The sequence below is a fragment of the Megalobrama amblycephala genome, linkage group LG5 (assembly GCF_018812025.1).
Source record: "Megalobrama amblycephala isolate DHTTF-2021 linkage group LG5, ASM1881202v1, whole genome shotgun sequence".
Classification (NCBI taxonomy): Eukaryota; Metazoa; Chordata; class Actinopteri; order Cypriniformes; family Xenocyprididae; genus Megalobrama; species Megalobrama amblycephala.
This window is the reverse complement of record NC_063048.1, coordinates 40,335,834-40,358,489: the sequence shown is the minus strand read 5'-3', so window position 1 is coordinate 40,358,489 and position 22,656 is coordinate 40,335,834. Positions and strand designations below refer to the sequence as shown.

Below are 22,656 nucleotides of genomic sequence, written 5' to 3'. Positions count from 1 at the left end.
AGTAGTATAGTAGTATTAGCATTAGTGTTTGTCAAATCGATTAATCGCATCTAACATAAGTTTATATATTTATACACACTTGCAAACTTTTGTTAGATGCGATTAATCGATTTGACAACACTACTTAATTTATTAGCATTAGTGCTGTCAAATCGATTAATCACATCTAACATACATTTATATGTTTATACACACACACACACACACACACACTTGTTAGATGTGATTAATCGATTTGACAGCACTAAATGTATTAGCATTAGTACTGTCAAATCGATTAATCGCATGTAACCGTTTATATATGTGTGTGCTTATATTTACAAACTTTCATGCTAGATGCGATTAATTATAATTAATCGATTGGCAGTACTAAATGTATTAGCAGTAGTACTGCCAAATCGATTAAATGCATCTAACACAAAAGTTTGTATGTATATATATATATATATATATATATATATATATATATATATATATATATATATATATATATATATATATATATACACATACATACACACACACACAATTTACTTACAAACTTATGTTAGATGCGATTAAGCACGATTAATCGATTTGACAGAAGTAATACGAAGTCTTTTGCTGTCATTCACTAAAAATGCTCTGCCATAACTCTTAAATCCCATGCACATATACCCACGTTATTTTATTATTTATATTATTATATACTGTATTTATTAATGTATTGAATTATATTAATAATGTATTGCCAGTTATCATTTTTCATTTAAGTATCAGTATCTTTTATGCTTTTGTCATTTTTTTTCTCATTTTGTTTCAGAGCCAAAATTCGCAATTAACAATTCGCTCCCACGACTTACTAATAAATCAACACTTTTTATTAATTCATTTCATCATTTTAAATAATTTGTGCACACAATATAATAATTCGTTCCCCTGATTTATTAAATTGTGGCCATATTGTAATAATTAGTTCTCGTTTTAGTTAAAACAAAAAGAGGGAACAAATTAGTTCAACGTGGCCACAATATATATATGTTTGTCAGGCATGTCGTGGGGCTTTAATATCTCAGTTTTAGCAATTTTAGTACTTCAACTTATTTTATTTCAGTTATTTTCATTTAAGATTTTCCATCTAATATTTATATTTTATTTCAGCTTTAAATCAATTAAAGAATATGATTTGTAATAGTTTTCGTTAACTTTAACAACGCAATCAAGATGAGTCAAGATTTCCTCACACAAACCTATTGTTTGGCTATTTCAAGACTTGGAATATGACATAATAGTTATCTGGAGTACTTTTTTTTATCTTTATGGTAATTAAAAGCCCTTAAGAAATATTATATGGCAAAGAGAAGAAAGAACATCCCACTAAGCTTTTGTGTTCAACGGATAAAAGAAAGTCATACATACATTTGTAACGGCACGAGGGTGAGAAAACGACAGAATTTTCCATTTCGGATGAACTATACCTTTAAGATACTGAAAACAGAAAGCCCAAAAATTACAGCACTGGAGATCAGGCGTACAAGCACAGTTGTGCAAGCGTTTGGCAGTCACGTGGAAGAGAAATATACCGTCGTTTTCATTTCGAAAAAGGAGGAAAAGACTAAACACACACGTGCACTTGCTTTTGCGTCCGTCGACGTCCACAGCACTGAATCCATAAAGGTTCATTTCACGGGAGAACAGTGAGTGATTTCTGTGCACAGACACTGATAGATGTGCTGCGGTCAGATCGGTGTGTGTTGGATGAGTCCGAAAGTGCATTTTATAGACACACGCGCACGCATTCACACTGAGATGGCATGGCTTACACTCCCAATAGCCCTATATCTGAACATTAAGCCCCTGAATGCTTCTACAGCATCGGTCTCCATCTTTGTCCGTCTCATAAACACAAGTAGCACACATAACGCACTCACACAAACATTCTACGGGAGTGAGCCAGTCCCTGAAACTCTTCTTTCGGGATGGGATTTTGTTGGCTGGTAAAATCAAAATAAATAAGTCTTTTCTCAGTCACACAAAGGAGATTGTTAGCTAGTGCCAGTCTTCGTCATCTGCATCCTCCTCTTCCTCTGAGGAATCGTCGCTGCTGGCTCGCCTGGATTTGCCCTGATCCCCCATCGCTCCGTTCTGCTGGGCGGCCAACATGGCGGCCGCCGCCCGCTGCTCGGCCTCCCTCTGCCGGAGCGCAGCTGCTTTTTTCTCCGCCTCAGCGTGACTCTTCATGTGGGCACTGCGGCTCTTCACTTTAAAGAAGATCCTGGAGAAAAAAAAAATGTTCAGATCTTTAGGTCAGTGATTTGAACTCGAGAACCGGTGTGTTGAGAAATCAAGTCCCCCCAGGAAATCCCATTGTTTCAACTGACTTTTAATGGGTGGTATTTTTAGCGCCTGATTATAATTCCTGCAAAATCACGTTATGATTTATATAATTTAAAAAGCGTTATAATGACCACTAATGCCTTTTAAATGACATGGTTCATATACTAGTATACATATACTCGATTTCTCATGACACCGGATCAGTAGAATTCACAAATTCATTTTTCAAACTGAGTCATTGTAAAGATCCGAATCTCAAAAGAACGATTCATTCATAATTGAGAGATGCAGATCATTGAGTCAATGAGTTGAAGCCAAGAACTGGATCAGTAGGATTCATTAAATATCATTCAGACCATTTTTTTTTTTTTTTACTGGATTAACAGATTCATTGAAAACATCTGACTTTAAAAGAATAAATCATTCACAAATCAGACCTGCAGATTAATGAGTCAATGAATTGAACCAGAGAACCGGATAAGTCAGATTTGTGAACAAATCATTCAGACTGGTTTTTGTTATTTGGGTCAACCGATTCAATGCAAAGGTCTGACTCAAAGAATGATTCGCTGATGAATCAGGCATGCAGATCAATGAGTCACTGATCTGAACCAGAGAATCAGACGGATCAGTCAGATCTGTGAATGCATCATAGAGATGGGTTTTATGCTTTGGATAAAAAGACTAAATAGAATTATTTGCTCATAAATCAGACATGTAGGTCAATGAGCTGAACCTGAGAACCAGATCATTCGGATTCAGACTGGTTTTGTTAACTGGATCAACCAATTCACTGCAAAAGATCCAACTAAAAAGAATGCTTCATTCACAAATCAGAAAATTTCATATTGGGTCAATGACGTGACGGGTCATTTTTTTGTCTAAAGGCCTTAATAATAATAAAGAAAGAAAGATAGATATGACATCCAAAGTATGTAAGGTAGTACAACTAGATCTCTTTAATTGAATCCAAAAGGTTTTAATTATATTTTGCTACATATAAATATGTGTATGTTATATATATATATATATATATATATATATATATATATATATATATATATATATATATATATATATAAAGACGCCTTTGTAAGTGTTTGATTATTACCTCAGTTTCCTTGACTGTAAAGCTGAATACACAATACAATGCAAAAAAACAAAAACCCACATGCTACTTGGAGAAGCAAGCATTTTACTGCACTATTGTAAAAACACCTGAACTACCGTCATGCAACTGAAAAATGTGGTTCAGTTAGTAGTGTCACAACTCTTAATTAATTACTCTCCAACACTGTAGTTCACACACTGTGAACTACAGGAAATTAATATACAAAACACAGCACAGAACACAGATAAAAATAAAAACAAAATAAATAAGTAGGGTACATTATAAATTAAGAGGGTACATTTAAAAAATTAAATAATTCGATAAATGAATTAATTTTATCAAATTATTTAATTTTTTTTAAATATACCCTATTTATTTATTTATAAATATACTTATTTACTTGCTTAATTAAATTGACCTTTTTTTCATATTTTCAAATAAGATACATTTAAATTAATAAATAAAATAAGGTACATTTAAATATTTTATTTATTTAAATGTACCTTATTTTATTTACTTATTTAATTTAAATGATTTATTTAATGGTACATTTAAGTAATTTATTTAATTTAAATGTTTTTATTTAAAATGTACTTTATTTTATGTACTAATTCAATTTAAATTCAGTAAATAAATAAAATAAGTTACATTTAAATAAATGAATGAAGTTAGCACTTTATTTTACAGTCCCGTTCCACATGACCATACTATGTACTTATTATAGCAATTACAATAACTGGGTAATAACTAGGTACTAACCCTGAACCTACACCTAAACCTAACTTAACCCCATGTAGTTACCTTATATTACCAGTACATTCTTAGGTAAGTACACTGTAGGCACACGTACTGTAAAACCTTAAACTTAATAAATGTCAAACTGTTATCATTAGTAAATTGAGTAAATGTGTAAATTGAGTGTGTATCCCAATAAACTGACCTGCCACACTTCTTGCAGGGAAATTCACCCTCTTGGTTAGTTTGTCCTTTTCCTGTATTGCCGGCCCCAGTTTTCCGGCCTGCGGTTTCAGCGCGAGGTTTAGATGGTGGTGGTGGTGGAGGAGGAGGAAGAGGCTGACTGACCCCCAACGTGGACGGATCCCTAGTGCTGTCCTCCTGACTTCTTAAGACTAAGACGGCAGCAGCCTAACAGGAAACAAATGGTGAGTTTAAGCAAGCACAGCTGAACGCACAGATAGCAGACAGGGAACTTCCTCTGTGGTTGTAAGTTCAAACACATCTGTGTCACCATTGTGCTCTTCAGCAAGTTAATTGCAGGTTCCTCCGACAGGACGGTCTGTACTATAAATGACATTGAATAAACTTGTAATAAAGTATACCACTAGATGGTGCTATAAATATCCTACAGTGACAAACTATGCATGACTATTGCCTTCAAACCTCTGGCAGACCAGTTTATCTATTGTTATTTCAAGTAGGCCAGAACTAGGGATGAACAAAAAAAAATTTTTTTTGTAACCTTGTACAAATCTCTCCAAACTCACATTTTCAGTGGCCTGTAAAGATTGTGTCACCCTGCCCGGGCTGTTTTCTTGTTTCCTGTCACATGACCCATCCCACTTCCTGCTCTCCTCGTCTTCTTTCCGTGATTCAAATTTCTGTGAACTCTGATGGAGAAGAAACATTACGGTGCTGCACTAGATTGTACGGAATCAACTCATTCAGGTGCACGTACACACAAAGCCACAGGAACTCACTTTATTGTCCACTTCCTCCTCTGTTGTGGCTTTAGTTTCTGGTGGTTCTGCTTCTCCATATATGAGTGTTCCGTTCCTGCCGATCTTCACCTGCTTTTTATACGTGTAGTAAAACTCCACACACTGAGCCACCGTCTTGGAGTTGACCTGCAAGTCAAACATTAAAACAATTCAGAATTACCATAATTCATGACTAGATGTCAGTGGTGATTTACATTTATATCAGCTCTAAAAATACACTAATTTGACTACAAACACCGGAGACCGGAAATGTAAAGGATAATTCCGCTACGAGTCAGGCAAGACTTCTGCGTTCAGGAAAAAGGTGGATTGCTAGAATGTTTTAAGTGTTTTTAGTATATAACTACATGGTTGTTTGGATGTTCTAGTTGGTTGCTAATGTGTTGCTAGGATGCTCTGGGTGGATGTTAGGGTGTAGGGCTGGGCGGTATTACGACACTGTTACCGTGATATAAAATGTCTATCGTTGGAGATTTTGTCATATCGTGCTATATAAATATATACGACTATTGACACTTCAGACTGATGAAATGCATGAATGAGAATATAAAGAGCGTGACAAGCTTGATGTTAAAAAGAGTTAAGCGCAATACATAGTATCCTGAAAAGGAACTCTGTGTTGATCGCAAATTCAGTTCTCTTTCATGTCTTATTGCGCTTGAATGGTCAAATACACACACTTATGTCAAACTGCCCATCGCGTGGAGTATCCATGTAAACACAGCCGGTTATGTATCAAGTGAAAGTAAACAGTTGGATGTGTATCAGTATAATGGATCCATGCGTTTAGTCTTAAACTATAATAGGCCTATACAATTTTTGTTTTTGTTTCACATGATGTGCAATAATACGTGCATGCATGAGATCACAAAAATCATGTTTTCAAGAGTGGACATTATATTAACATTAATACAGCTGGTATGATCCTGTTCTCAGAGGGTTTTTTCACATAGCCTACCTGACTGAAAGGGCTCATTATGCAGGTCTTTTTCTTTTCAGGTGTGAATCACAACATTATTCATGAAGATTCACATCTCCACGCATACTGTGTGTCTTGACAAAAAGTGCCTTACAAAATTTAAATCTCTATATTGTTTTATATGAACAAGTGGGCAGGATAATTTTTACATCATTTTGAAGCAAAAATTCTAGTCTACAACCTCCAATACCCAGAAGTGTTGTGAACACATATTTAATGTGTGTGTTTTGGCCTTATTTCAGTGACTTAAGTTTTTTGTTTTTTCAATAACCACGCATAAATGTTATTCCTTCAAAAATACATACAGTACAGTTCAAAAGTTTGGAACCACTAAGATTTTTAATGTTTTTAAAAGAAGTTTCGTCTGCTCACCAAGGCTACATTTATTTAATTAAAAATACAGTAAAAAACAGTAATATTGTGAAATATTATTACAATTTAAAATAACTGTGTACTATTTAAATATATTTGACAAAGTAATTTATTCCTGTGATGCAAAGCTGAATTTTCAGCATTGTTACTCCAGTCTTCAGTGTCACATGATCCTTCAGAAATCATTCTAATATGCTGATTTGCTGCTCAATAAACATTTATGATTATTTTCAATGTTGAAAACAGTTGTGTACTTTTTTTTTTTCAGGATTCCTTGATGAATAGAAAGTTCAAAAGAACAGCATTTATCTGAAATACAAAGCTTCTGTAGCATTATACACTACTGTTCAAAAGTTTGGGGTCAGTAAGAATTTTTATTTTTATTTTTTTGAAAAGAAATTAAAGAAATGAATACTTTTATTCAGCAAGGATGCATTAAATCAATCAAAAGTGGCAGTAAAGACATTTATAATGTTACAAAAGATTAGATTTCAGATAAACACTGTTCTTTTGAACTTTCTATTCATCAAATAATCCTGAAAAAAAATATTGTACACAAATATTTTGTACAATTGTACACATTAAATGTTTCTTGAGCAGCAGATCATCATATTAGAATGATTTCTGAAGGATCATGTGACACTGAAGACTGGAATAATAATGCTGAAAATTCAGCTTTGCCATCACAGGAATAAATTACTTTGTGAAATATATTCAAATAGAAAACAGTTATTTTAAATTGTAATAATATTTCACAATATTACTGTTTTTTACTGTATTTTTAGTTAAATAAATGTAGCCTTGGTGAGCAGACGAAACTTCTTTTAAAATCATTAAAAATCTTAGTGGTTCCAAACTTTTGGACTGTACTGTACATGTTGCTTACATATTATGGTAGCCTAGTTCGTGCTGAATACAGTGTAATGACACTTTTTCCATTAATATGTTTATGAACAACTGAAAAAGCACAAATGTCAGGGCATGTCAAAACTTCTCCAGGGCCCCAAAAATCCTCAGGCTCCAGAGGGTTAAAGTGACAGCAGCCTAATAAACCTGCTGCTCTGTGTCATTAATGTGAATCAAACAAAAGAGAAAATATCTTGCTGCTCTTGACTGAATAACTTTTTTTTTTTTTTTAGCTTTAATAAGAATAAATTTGCATTTAATTCATATAGTGAAGACTATGCAATATTTTATTTTTTATGTTTGTTTATCAAATTTTTGTACTATTTGTTAAAGGCTTGGTTCACCCAAAAATAAAAATGCTGTCATTAATTACTCATGTCGTTCCACACCCGTAAGACCTTCGTTCATCTTCAGTACACATTTTGAGATATTTCTGATGAAATCTGAGAGCTTTCTGACCCTCCATAGACAGCAATTTAATTACCACTTTCAAGTCCCAGAAAAGCAGTAAAGACATCATTTAAATAGTCCATGTGACTACAGTGGTTCCACCTTACTTTTATGAAGTGACGAGAATACATTTTGTGCGTAAAAACAATAACAAAAAAACGATTTTATTCAACAATTTCTTCTCTACTCTGTCATTCTCCTACACTGTTTACGTTGTAGAGACAGTGCAGCGTTTCCGTGTTCTACGTCCAAACGCTGGCTCAGTATTGGCCGGCTCCTGTGTCAACATCACACACACATGCATCGTGCTGGTCACTTGAACAGCATCGGCCAATAAGGAGTCGGCGTACTGAAGTAGAACCTAAATGAATTTGTTTGTTTTGTTTTGCCCCCAAAAAGTATTCTCGTCACTTCATAAATTAAAGTTGAACCACTGTAGTCACGTGGACTATTTTAACGATGTCTTTACTACCTTTCTGGGCCTTGAAAGTGGTAATTAAATTGCTGTCTATGGAGGGACAGAAAGCTCTCAGATTTCATCAAAAATATCTTAATTTGTGTTCTGAAGATGAACAAAGGTCTTATGGGTTTGTAATGACATGAGCGTGAGTAATTAATGAGAGAAATTTAATTTTTAGGTAAATAAACCTACTGTACCTGGAAAACTTAATTTGTTTAATTCATATTTTTGCTATATTGTATTTGTCCTATTGTTTGTAATTGCTTCTTTTTTCTTATTTTTAATGAGATAAAATAACACAAAACAACTATCATGATGTATATCGCATATATTATGAAATAAAATTTCTCATATCATGAAATAAGAATTTGGTCATATCGCCCACCCCTAATAGGGTGTTGCTAGGAAGTGTTTTAATATATTGCGACGTAGTTGCTTTGGGTGTTGTAGTTGGTTGTTAAGATGATCTGGGTGGTTGCTAGATGGTTACTTACTAGTCATGTCTCTATAATTAATAAATATATCCCTAAATATGTCTCACCTTTGCCACAGATACTTTTTTCTCCCATTTTATCATTTGAAGAAGTAACAGCACACATCCTCAATCTGCATTGTAATATGATTTGTGTGGGAGACTGATACTTGGGGGTTTGTTCAAACCTGCACATACCAGTTTCTGGACCATGAAGAAGTCCTTCTTGTAGGCAGCGATGCCTTTGTTGAAGAAACGTCGTTCCTCTGGCGTCCAGCTGTCAGAGCCTGTGTGGGACAGACAAACGGTCCACACAATCAGAAATCATGTAGCTGCTTATAGACCACCCCCACCCGCTAACACAAATACATTCACGCACAAAGCACAGAGAGAGGGCAAACAGCCAGCACACACATGTCCAGACAAACAATGATGCCGCTGTCTTCTCCCAGGATTTAACAACATGCCACAGACACACTCCCCCTCCTTTCCTCTCACCCACTCCCGTACTCTACCCAGCAACCCACTCGATCACCCAGCAATCTCTCAGTCGAACCCCTCCCCTCTGCCGTACTCCGCTCCTCAGCTGCTTTTGTTTATAACGGAGACAGGGAGCATGGTTTGGAATGCCAGTGCAGGGGGTGACAGGGTACCGGGGCCGAATACCATACGGATTAACTCACATCACCTTGCCAAAAAAAAAAGTGAAAGAAAAGAGACGGTGAGAGGGACTTACCCGAGTAGTGGTAGTCAGCCAGGGGGTGCGCTTTGGGAAAGATGGGGTTTTTTAACAACAGGAGGGTGAGGGCTCCCTACGAAAATGAAATAGAAAGTAAAATTAGCATGGTTGAGGAAACAAAACTGTCTGCGGTGTGTGGCAATAGAGACATGGTCAGGGCATGTTATGTCCCAGAGTTGACACGAAGAGATTAATGAGGGCAGGAGAGATGCAATTCTGCTAGACCATCGCTATATCCTTAACAACATGTATAAAAGGCTTTTGCTGAAGGCGTTTATCCCAGCTGTGCAAGTCGCTGGATGATCCCTTTTGTTCTCTCTGCCTCATTGCACCATACAGTTTCTCAGGGTGCGATAAATCGAGGACACCATCGTTTTCTGGGTCAGCGAGCTCTAACGTGACCTTTTTTCTCATTTATGGCCTTTCTGCCACTTTTATTCATGTGTACAGCAAGTGCCACAAGCAAGACTTGAACTCACATTGACTGCATAAAATCCACAGCTCAATGTGTCAGCCATACTTAATGTATTAATGTCACTGCACTGGATAACAAAACATAATGATACTTTAAAGGGGACCTACTATGCAAAATTCACTTTTATAAAGGTGTTTAAACACAGATGTGTGTCAACAACCGGCCTATAATGGTGAAAATCCTCCCACTCCATTTATTATAATCCGCATAAATCATAAACAGTCTCTTCAAACGAGTGATTCCAGATTAGGGGGATGCTCCGCACATGACTGCTGATGATCTGCCCTGTTAGCATAGATACCGCCCTGAATGTTATGTTATTGGATGTACCGATAAACATAAGTGTCTCCACAGACTCTCGACATCTGAGTCACTGAATTTTATTTATAAAGGAAATGTGCCAAAGAAAGTGTTATATATTTGCACAAATCATTTTACACCGGACTGCTTCACAAACGAGGGGTCAATTCAACGCTGGATTTGCACAACATGACGGCACATGCTAGTGGATGAGTTGAATCAACTCCACAGCAACTACATAAATTTATCCATGTCCAGTTTCATTCTTAAAGTTGTAACTTCTTCCTGAGTCTCTCCATCAGTGTCGACTCCGGTTTGAACAATGTAAGGCTGAACAACGTTACTGACGATCCTCATTTTGGCTGCGTGAGATTCTCCAGCTTTGTTGTTGTTGAGCAACTGAAGCGCGAGCTGTTAAAGCTCCGCCCTCTTCTGGAAATAGAGCCGGGAGCAGCAGCTCATTTGCATTTAAAGGGACACACACAAAAACGGTGTGTTTTTGCTCACACCCAAATAGGGGCAAATTTGACAAGCTATAATAAATGATCTGTGGGGTATTTTGAGCTGAAATTTCAGCTCACACCAGAGACTTATATTACATCTTGTGTTAAACATCACATTCATAGTTAAAGTGATGAATTACACATGTAGTTAATAGGCTGTGGTTAAAAAAAAAAAAAAAAAAAAATCACATTCATACAAAAAGTAATAGAGTGCTGCATGTATGTGTCTAAAAACCCGGAAATTAGATTTCTTTGCACTTCCGGTTCTATTGTTCTGAAGTCAGTGTTTTTTTAATGAGTTTTTGGGTAAATGACTGAAATAAGGCCTGTGGTTAGATATTTTCATGACAAAATGCATCAGTAATGCCCCACTCAAGCTTTTTAAGCTTGTATGTGTCTTGAGGTTGTCAGAGACATTAAACCCCATTTTCACAGACAAGGCTTAAACTAGTACCAGATTAAAATGCATGTTTGACATGTTTTAAAATATGTCAGGGCAAGTTGCTTTCAGTTAAAACATCTCAGTGCCATTGTTTTGTCTCAAGATGCACACCAATGTTTTTTCTAAGGCACGTTTATAAAGGCTACCTAAATGTCCTAATTTGAACAAAGGCATAATCCAGGCTTAATCTAAACCCTGTCTGTGAAACCAGACCTAAATGTCATCACAACGAGCAGGAAAATGCATCTAGTCAGCTTTCACAGATTTGTTGTTTAAACTTACGCTCTTAAAAACTATTCCAACTCAAACTTTCTAACCTGTAGATTTCAAATAATCATGCAATAATTCCAAAAGTCAATTGGAAAAAAATAATATTGGTAATGTCAACTTCAAAGTTGGCATCACCAACCCATGATAATAACCTTTAACATGACAGATTGCATTGCAGGACAAACCGTTGGAATTGAAATTAAAGGTCATTACTGTCTGATGTACCCATCGGTCAAAATATCTGTCAAAACCACATTTGCAAGAGGCACAACACAAGTTATTCATTTGCATGAAACAAAGCAACAAACAACTGAGGTCTAGCAACTTGACAAAACAAAACCAAAGATGCAATAAGATAAAACTATTAAAAGCAATAGCTTCAAACCATTTTCAGTACACCTCTCCTATCACTGAAACTCAGTAAACACCAAAAACCTCACAGACACTTCTCAGAGAGTCGAAGTGACTTTCATTTTCTGCAGAAGTAGTTCACATGTGATACGAACCACAAAGCATCAAACAGCATGTTATTTTGCAGTGTAACACATGAAATTTGGCTCAGAAACCCAACGCACATAATTTAGTCATCTTCAGTGTGTCGTTCTGGACACGAGCCTGTGATTGACAGGCGGTTGCTATGGCGGCAGTGTGACAGCTCAGCAGTAAGCGGCTGGCTGTTGTGTTGTTGCAGCTGCTGGCTCAACTGAGCGAACGCTGAAAAGAATCATCAAAGCATGCACTATTTGTGTTTTCATAAAACAAGGGTCATCAATTAGCAGTTGCATTGGTTTCACCTCGATTGCCAATCGGCGATCATACAGTAAATGAATAAGCTAGGGCTGCCAAACGATTAACAAATAAATTTGATCACACAATATGCTGTTTAATCAATCAAATGAATCACAATTAACTGTATCAATATTAAACGTAATTCAAAAGTGCCATTTTGCATGAAAAGATGCATTTCACAATGAACTTGCACAGGAATTATAAATATGTCTAGTTTATCGGCCACTTGTTGATTCTCAAGTGCAGCGGAAAAAACAGTCACAGTGTAAAGGCCCGTTTACACCGAGAACGATAGCTATAATGATAACTATAACGGCTATTCTTTTAAATTTAGAACTATATCTTTAGCAGTATATTTATTGTCATTGGTATGAACAGTCCTTAAGAATGTAGTAGATGCACTTTTAGAGTCACCTATACTTCTGTTCAATGTTCAACTGTCCAAGTTCACTTATAATGAACTTGTTATCGTCAATGTAAAAGGAGACACTAGTTATGTTATGGACCAGTTAAGATGGGGGACTATATTGGACACAAATTAGTCACCTCCGCACTCTAAAAAAAATAATGTGCTGGCTAGTTATGACAACTTACGTTCAACCAACAAGCTACATTGAGTTAGAGGAACTTAATAATTTGTAGCATAAACACAAATTTTAAGTTGATTACTCTAAAAAATTAAGTCGCTCCAACTACCAGCCCTGGAACCAATTAATCTGATCTATTTCATTTCAAATCAACAGCTATCATAGCACATGCTAACGTAACTTTTTAAGATGTATATTTAATGAACAAGTAAGATATTACTCGTCACCAGCATTAGCGCAGTCATTGCTTATAGAGTCAATAGTGTTTACCTTCATGTATCTACTCTTCAGCACAACGGTAACCACAAAACCTCAACATTACAGAAACTCTTTTAAATGTCAAACATAACAGCATTAAACACAAACAGGTCTTTCCCTTCACTAAAAACAAATAAATTAACACTTCATTTCAACATTCATTGATTTGGAACAATCTGTTTTGCAAAAAAAATTTAAAAGACTAAATTAAAGATATGCCATTGTATAGTACAGTATAGTAGAATTTATTAATACTTTTACAAGACAATAATCGCAACAAACAAAAATAAATAAATGCATTACAGCATTTATTTATTTATTTATTTATTTATTTATTTTTAGCAGGGTTATTTTAGCAGGGTTGCCAGATCTGCATAACAAAACCAGCCAAATTGCTATTTAGGTAAAAATCGCGTTGTTGGGGTGTTGCTACAACATGCGGACTAAAAAAAAAAAAAAAAAAAAAAAACACGGCAAGAGTGTAAAAGTAGCCCAATTCTGCGGGAAAACCGCAGACTTGGCAACCCTAGTTAACAGTGAGTGAACAACTGTATATTTATATGGCACCTAATGGGTTAACTAATGTACAAACTGTACATTTCGGTAACAATTTACAATAAAGTTCAAAGAATTTCCCTGAAATGTATATTCCACACATTAATGTGTGAAACAGGATTTTGGGGGATTTTTGAGTGTTCAGGTCTTTGCTGGAAAGGAAATTGAAAGCCTGGACTCCTTAAGACTTTAAATGAATAGCTTTGTCACATGCATGTTGTGTGAATGGCCTCAAGTAAAATGCTGTTCAAGGAAACAATGCAGACCATGTATTTTACATGTACAATTTTACATGTGCACGTAACGTGTCTGCACGCATTAGTCACATGAACACTTTGTCTTTTCAGGCTTTGTAATACTTAATTAATTCCAAAATATAATTCCACATAATTTAACTGCTTAAACTGATACTTCCTGTCACAGATGTTACCAAGAAATCCTTAAATGACTCAACAAACTGCTCATTCAGATCTTTCACTCATGTGACAAACCCTTCATCCATTGTTCTGACTAATCAGCATTTTAAGAAGAGCAGCAACCAGGTGTAAACAGGTTTGATTGGTACACAATACAGCAGGAAGTGCAGCTATGCCAGTGTGCTACTGCACCATATGATACTCACCATGATTTCACCCTTGCATTCATACAGGCAGTGCATAGCCAGCTCCTGATTGGTCCCTCCTCCGTACAATGCACTCGAGCACGCCAGGTGCATGAGGTCATCCACTGCAGGGACAAGTCCAGGAAAAGATTACAGTCATGCAGATTTAACTATAAATAAGTAAGGCAAGCTGTAAAAATTTGCAACTTCCTTTAAATTTATTTGATTAAATAAATAGATAAGAGAAGTTAATATGGTATTGTGTAAGTTGTAAACCTCTTTGCTGTTGCTGAGTATTGGCCTCCAGGTCAGGCAGTGGCGCCCACACCAGTTCAGCCTTGTGTAGGTCGTGTTGCGCTGCCGAGCGCTCTCTCAGCTCTGGGACCTCCGCTTGATACCGCAATCCAATGTTTATCCGACTGAAAGAGAGAGAGAGAGAGAGAGAGAATATAAACAGGCTGCTGTAGCAATCCACACACAAAGATAAAATAATGAGTCCAAACACATGAGGCCACTAGTGAAAAGATTCTATTTTACACTTTTCTAATTTCAAATACAATTGTTTTTACTAATTATATTAGCATGATAATTTGAGTGTTAAGTAGAACAATTAAAGGGTTAGTTCATCCAAAAATGAAAGTTCTGTCATTAAATTACTCACCCTCATGTCTTTGCACACCCATAAGACTTTAGTTCATCTTCGGAACACAAATGAAGATATTTTTGATGAAATCTGAGAGCTTTCTGACCTAGACTGCAACGTTATTACCACTTTCAAGGCCCAGAAAGGTAGTAAAGACATTGTTAAAATAGTCCATGTGACTACAGTGGTTCAACTTTAATACTTTAAGAAGTGACAAGAATACTTCAAAACAAACAAAAATAATGACTTCATTCAATAATTTACTGAGCCAGCATTCTGATGCTGACACCCTTGCCTCATTTAATATACACAATTCAATGAATATGCAAATTAGCCCCGCCTCCACTTGCTCACACCAGCTCAGAGATCCACTCGGTCAACTTACTGAGGTAAACGCTGCACAATGGTATCGCTTTTTACAACATCGGACACATAACGGTAATTAATATGATTAGCCTTTTGCTTGACTATGTTATCAAACAGCTAATAATGTGTTGCTAGTGTTACACAAACCATGTTCCCGTTCACCATCTCAGAGTCAGACAGCTGCCTTCTAAAAATCGTTTGTTCCTTTCAAACGCTTTGAACAACTTAGAATGTCAAAAAATGGCATATAGTTCATCATTTGACATGACGTGATTGGTTACAAGGTAGTTTGTGACGTCACAAACACCACTGATTTCAAACCGTGGGTTTGAGACTCTTTTTTCACTGCAGTTTTAAGGAGAAAATCCTCAGCAATGGTGTTGACTTATGATTTTGCACATGGTTTGTCTTAAAGCATATTAAAAACACCATATAAAACAACATAGATTTTCACCACAGAGGGTCTTTAAGGTTGAACCACCATAGTCACATTGACTATTTTAACAATGTCTTTACTACCTTTCTGGGCCTGGAAAGTTGTAATAACGTTGCAGTCTATAAGGAGGTCAGAAAGCTCATGAATTTCATCAAAAATATCTTCATTTATGTTCAGAAGATGAATGAAAGTTTTACGTGTTTAGAACGACACAAGGGTGAGTAATTAATGACATAATTTTCATTTTCGGGTGAACTAACCCTTTAAGATGAAGTTTGTGCAAAGCCTGATTTGAGAATGTAAGAAGCTACAAGGGGTTGGAAAAGCAAGCTACCACTGAAGCATGTCTATAAAATGAGAAATTCCTGAAAACAAAATCACATTCCACTCCATTTCATTCCACAGGTAGTCTGTGTTGTATCTAAAAGTGTCTGGATTGAACCAGAATCATTCAAAGACCATCAAACTTTTTCAGACTGTTGTTTGAATTAATTTATTGCTCATCTCACTGTCAGCTCTTTTTTTTTTTTTTTTTTGAGAACTCAAGCATTCATGAGAGTAGACTCTGACCATGGGTATTTGCATAAAATTAACACCCCATGTTTTCCAAAGCCAAATGTTCCAGTATCTGACTGCCAAGGTCTGGGGATAAGACAAGACAGATTGTGTTTTATTATTTTGTTCCAGGATGTGCTCTCGTGGTGCATTGGCCAACTCCAAAATGAAGGAATCTGCAGCCATTCACAGAGAGTTTGTGTCTGTGTATGAGTGGAAGAGAGAAAGAATTTCAACCGAACACTGTTCTGACCATTAGATAAACCAGCTGGTACCAGTCAGAGATGATATCCCATAATTCTCTCTGCTCAGCCACCATCCCCCTCCTATTCTGTTCTTAAAAAGAGAGCTCTGAAATTTCCCATGTATACGATCCAAGAAACCCATTCAAAACACACTAACGGAGCGACTTGCGCATGACATAACAGCTCCCCAACCAGCTCCAAAATGAGTTGCATCTGCAGACTACAGATTACTACTTACCATCAGGTAATACCAACATATCAGCACTGTAAGGCTTGTTTACACCACATGCATTAGCAGTGTAAGAAAAAATGCATTAGCATAAATGCAACAGCAGGCTCGAGTTGTGCTTTCACATTCAATATGTTTATGCTGTGTAAAGGTGCAACCCTGCAGAAAATAAATGAAAGTCATTTCTGGGCTACTATATTGAGTAATAACTGCCATCAAAACAGTATGTTGAATGGAATCTAGTATGAAAGTAGCAAAAAAAACTAAACAAGTCAAGGTTAACAAAGTAAAGAAATGATCATTTGGCCAGAAGCGTAGGCTAATTAAGGAAACTTGTGAAGCGTATTGTGTGGGGGTGTTATTTGAATAGCATGTGTACTTACGGCTCAATGCTGACAGGTGTAGCCTCACTCATAGCAGAAAGAACTGGAGGGGTTATATCACTGCTGTCTGAACATATACAAACAAAAAGACTTTGCTTAGACTCAAAGTAAACACCGTTTCTTATTATATGTCCTTCTAATTATGATATGCATAACAATTATGTCTAACTGCATATACCCTGGCTTGTTAGAATATATACCAAGTCTGTTCCAAAACCTAATGAGGTGCCTACTTGGACACCTAAGTGACTGTTTGGAAACCTATTCAGATTGTAATACGGTTAGGACACTGTCTTAGAAGGTTAGTTAGCATCTAGGCGGCCTACTAGGTTTTGGAACAGCACTTAATTCTAGGTTGCATTTGGTTGTTAATTTCAAGTCATTCAATTCTAAACTTATGACCTGAACTCTATGTATAGCAGTATGTATAAGATTAGTTCATCATTCTTTCTTCAGTTGAAAAGAAATGAAGGTTTTTGAGGAAAACATTCCAGGATTTTTCTCCATATAGTGGATTTCAACAGTTACCAACGGGTTGAAGGTCCAAATGTCAATTTCAGTGCAGCTTCAAAGAGCTCTACATGATCCCAGACGAGGAATAAGAGTCTTATCTAGTGAAACGATCGGTCATTTTCTTAAAGGTCCCATTCTTCGTGATCCCATGTTTCAAACTTTAGTTAGTGTGTAATGTTGTTGTTAGAGTATAAATAAAATCTGTAAAATTTTAAAGCTCAAAGTTCAATGCCAAGCGAGATATTTTATTTAACAGAAGTCGCCTACATCGAACGGCCAGTTTGGACTACATCCCTCTACTTCCTTCTTTAATGACGTCACTAAAACAGTTTTTTGACTAACCTCCGCCCACAGGAATACACAAGAGTTGCGTTTGTAGAGTGTGTTTGTCGCCATGTCGTCGAAACGCTGTTATTTTCATCCCGCAGTCCAATCACCGGGTCTGATTCCGGCTCAAATTGATAGGGTAAAATTAAAGACATGTTTACAATAACACTGAGCGCGTGCATCTCCACGTTATGGTAAGAGGCGTGACCTTTCTGGGCAAGGTTCGCTAAGCTGCTGTTGAATCACAACACAGGAACCGCTGGCACAATCAGAACTCGTTACGTATTTCTGAAGGAGGGACTTCATAGAACAAGGAAGTCATCAGCCCGTTTTTATGACAGTGGAAACAGCGGTATACAGATAAGTAAATTATGTGAAAAATACTGTTTTTTTTTACACGCGAAACATGAACATGTTATATTGCACACTATAAACACAATCAAAGCTTCAAAAAACCACGAAAAACGGGACCTTTAAAAAAAAAAAAAAAAAAATTATATACTTTTTTTAACCACAAATGCTCGTCTTGCACTAGCTCTGGATTGCACCACTCATTACGTAATCATATTGGAAAGGTCACGCGTAACATAGGCGGAAGTACCAATCCAGTGTCTACAAAGCGAACGTGCAAAGATTAAGTCAAACGGCCTTTACCAAAAAAAAAAAAAAAAAAAACAACGATGTTGGACAATTTTGAATTTGAAGGAGAAAATAAGATGGAGATTTTCGCCCTATTGCGGTACTTCCACCTACGTCACGCGTGACCTTTCCAACATGATTACGTAATGCGTGGTGCATCACAGAGCTAGTGCAATACGAGCATTTGTGGTTAAAAAAGTATATAAATTTTGAAAATGGCTGATTTCATTTAGCTAGATAAGACCCTTATTCCTCGTCTGGGATCATGTAGAGCTCTTTGAAGCTACACTGAAAATGCAATAAGGACCTACAACCCGTTGGTAACTGTTGAAGTCCACTACATGGAGAAAAATCCTGGAATATTTTCCTCAAAAACCTTAATTTCTTTTCAACTGAAGAAAGAAAGACAAACATCTTGGCATGACATGAGTAAATGATCAGCAAGTGAATTAATAATTTAATGAATTTTATCTGTGTACATTGCAGAGGTAGTAAAAGGAACTCACTGGAGCGCAGAAGGCTGCGGGTGGCAGATTTGGGAGTGGCAGGTGGGGGAAGCCCCTGATTATTTGCTGCTGCAGCAGCAGCAGCGGCCGACAGGAAGGTAGAAAAGTAAAGACCCGAACCCTCTCGAACCGGGCTGAGGATGGGCGGGGGAGTGTAAGGTGGCATGTTGAGGGGGTTGTCAACCAATCGGACAGGTGAACGTAAGTGACTCTGGTAAGGGGTGATGCTGGAGTAGACTGGTGGGACGATAAAAGTGCCAAGTTTGGGTGGGGGAATAAAGAGAGGTTCTGGACGAGGCCGTCGTTTGGCTTTGGCTGATTTGGCGTCAGCTTCACTTCCACTCTCTGTTCCACCATTCTGTAGAAGAAATTAGATATTGGCAAGATGAATAGTGTGGAAACATTTAGGGGTGTAACGGTACTCAGAAGTCACAGTTTGGTATGTACCTCGGTTTTGGGGTTGCGGTTTGGTACGATTTCAGTACAATAGGAAAATTGGTCACACTTTAGTTTAGGGTCCATTTCTCCCTATTAACTATCACTTTTTCCTCAATAAACCCATAATTATTGTTTATTAATAGTTAGGTAAGGTAGTTAAGTTTAGGTATTGGGTAGGAGTAAGGGTTGTAGAATATGGTCATACAGAATAAGGCATTAACATCTGCTTTATAAGTATAATAAAAAGCCAATAGCATAAAATGCATGCTAATAAGCAACTAATTAATAGTAAGAATTGGACCCTAAACTAAAATGTTACCAGACAAAGGAACAAATCCACAATGCTAGGTTTTTTGATATTTATTTTTGATATTTATTTTGAACAGACAGCAGTGCAAATCACAGTTTGTTCCACCTAGCAGCATTTACCATACGGCCCGGGACGAATACATGTAACGTTACACCCCTAGAAGAAATACATACACCATATGCATCCTGGGTTATCTTGGTGAGTCTTGTCAGAAATCATAAATCTGGTAGTGAAATGAGGTGGGGGAAGGTTGGATTAGGGTTCGGAGAATGGACGGGAGAAATTTGCGGATTAATGGGGAGTTTTAATCCAGGGTTTAACAGAGGGGACGGAATAGCTCCGAGGGCAAATGGAGAGATCATGGGCATAAAAGGTGCCCTTGATGTTTTGATAAGATCGGTCAGTTTGTGAACTCACCTGGCCTGCGCTCTCAGAAAGAGAGTTGCGCAGTGAACGTCGCCGTGTAACAATCACAGAGGTCTTGTAATCGGAGCAGCTCATGTCATGGCTGCCCAAAGGCCGTGAAGGCCAACTAGCTGAGAGGGAAGCCTGCTCGTGATCCGGGGATGAGGAACCAGTCTGCCTCACTGGCACAGATACTGGAATAACCAATGGCATGAGGCTGTCATCTCTGGGCCGCTTGGCACTCATCTGATCCACCTCAGCTGCCCCTCGACCTGGACCTGTTGGGGCAACAGGGGGGCTCCAGGGCCTGTGTGGCTCTTGCTGACAACACAAGATTAACACAGTCAAATTACAGGGTCATAACACCCCAAAACACATTTTTTGAGATGTAAACAGACTGCACATTACTGAAAACACTAAAAACGCTCATAAATTGGTTATTTTTGCATTTTTCTGAGCAATTTTGTTCTTCCAGGTTGAAAAGCAAAGTCAAAGCAACATCACAGAATGTGAGGTAGAAGCGTGCTTTCGGAATGTGTGACTGGCTGCAGGCATGAATCTACGTCAGCTGGCCCTGAGCTAATCTCTGAATTTATTCATGAGAATGAGCTCTTTTAACCCAATCACTGGGTGATTGGTATAACGCATGAGATCGCATTGCAGCGGAGAATTCAAACAATATGCGAAGCGCGCATGAGATCGGTTTCTGCACGGAACGCCGCAATGAGTTTAACAACACTCACCACGTGGATCATATAGATCGGATACACATCGGAGTGAGCGTGTTTCACGTTTTTAATTGACATATTTCTTATCAGGGGTGTTTGATTCTGGGTTTTTCAGAGTCGACTCCGATTCCCAACTCCCACCATAGGAGTCGATGGAATCGACCCCATTTGCTCCATTTACTTTATCTCAAAACAGGGTCGGCAATAAGAATACAAGATTGCAGTCATTATTACACACTGAATATGTAGGCTATTCTTAATTAATAGACTACATATTTTTAGTATCTGGAACTCTGTTCAAGCAGCTTTTTGTGACGAAAATGCGCTTATCACCCTCACCCTACCATTTAGTTAAATTAGATAATTCATTAAAGAAATCATCATTACCTTCTCTCTCATTTATTTAAAGGATTAGTCTACTTTTAAATAAAATTTTCCTGATAATTTACTCAGCCCCATGTCATCTAAGATGTTTATGTCTTTCTTTCATCAGTCGAAAAGAAATTAAGGATTTTGAGGAAAACATTCCAGGATTATTCTCCATATAGTGGATTTCAACAGTTACCAACAGGTTGAAGGTCCAAATGTCAGTTTCAGTGCAGCTTCAAATGGCTTTAAACAATACCAGACGAGGAATAAGGGTCTTATCTAGCGAAACGATCGGTCATTTTCGAAAAAAATACAACCGTTTATGCTTTATAAACACAAAATATCGCCTTGAACGCACTTCCCGTTTCTGCATTCTTCAAAACACTTACGCTGAATGTCCTACGCCTTCCCTATTCTACTTACGGAAAAAAACGAAACTGGCACCGCATTCATCACTGTACAATGTTAAGCAGATAATGACGTCAACTTGCCTTGGCTAAGGGTAATTTAAGATTAAGGGCGTTTGTTTTGCTCCAAAAACAGGGATTTGTTAAGGTTCAGTTGGCTTTCACAAGGCAACATTTCAAAGTGTACCAAAATGTGCTTATGCAAATCACATGCGAGTAAAACTGTACTCTTATTGGTCAGAGTTTCCTCATCCATCAGGATGATTGACAAGTTCGCTCCATGAGCTTATTGTGGCTTTATTTGTGTCTGTCGAAACACACGCAAACACTATATGAATGTAGCCTTCATTCCAGCTGTTAAATTATATACTACATTTGTATTAATGCTGCAGTAGATACGCTGAATGTGCTACGCCTTCCCTATTCTACTTACGGAAAAAAACAAAACTGGCACCGCATTCGTTCTGTAAGTAGAATAGGGAAGGCGTAGGACATTCAGCGTAATGTTTTGAAGAATGCGGAAACGGGAAGTACGTTCAAGGAGATATTTTGTGTTTATAAAGCATATATAGTTGTATTTTTTTCGAAAATGACCAATCGTTTCGCTAGATAAGACTTATTCCTCGTCTGGTATCGTTTAAAGCCCTTTGAAGCTGCACTGAAACTGTAATTTGGACCTTCAACCTGTTGGTAGCCGTTGAAATCGGAGAAAAATCCTGGAATGTTTTCATCAAAAACCTTAAATTTCTTTTCGACTGACGAAAGAAAGACATAAACATCTTGGATGACATGGGGGTGGGTAAATTATCAGGAAAAGTTTATTTAAAAGTGGA

General features: G+C 37.2%; 1 protein-coding gene across 2 annotated transcripts in view; it reads right to left on the bottom strand.

Moving 5' to 3' along the window:
- Positions 1–788: 788 nt before the first annotated feature.
- mideasb (mitotic deacetylase associated SANT domain protein b) overlaps positions 789–22,656 on the bottom strand; it is a 36,556-nt gene continuing 14,688 nt past the window's right edge. For both annotated transcript variants that reach the window (XM_048192294.1, XM_048192293.1), the window contains exons 3-13: positions 20,332–20,640; positions 19,167–19,524; positions 17,182–17,248; positions 14,601–14,743; positions 14,346–14,449; positions 9,542–9,617; positions 9,004–9,092; positions 5,146–5,292; positions 4,933–5,055; positions 4,368–4,573; positions 789–2,254 (exon numbers count right to left, since the gene is read on the bottom strand). In XM_048192294.1, coding sequence (XP_048048251.1) covers positions 2,029–2,254; positions 4,368–4,573; positions 4,933–5,055; positions 5,146–5,292; positions 9,004–9,092; positions 9,542–9,617; positions 14,346–14,449; positions 14,601–14,743; positions 17,182–17,248; positions 19,167–19,524; positions 20,332–20,640 — 1,848 coding nt within the window. In that variant the 3' untranslated portion in view covers positions 789–2,028. The remainder of the gene's footprint in view (positions 2,255–4,367; positions 4,574–4,932; positions 5,056–5,145; positions 5,293–9,003; positions 9,093–9,541; positions 9,618–14,345; positions 14,450–14,600; positions 14,744–17,181; positions 17,249–19,166; positions 19,525–20,331; positions 20,641–22,656) is intronic.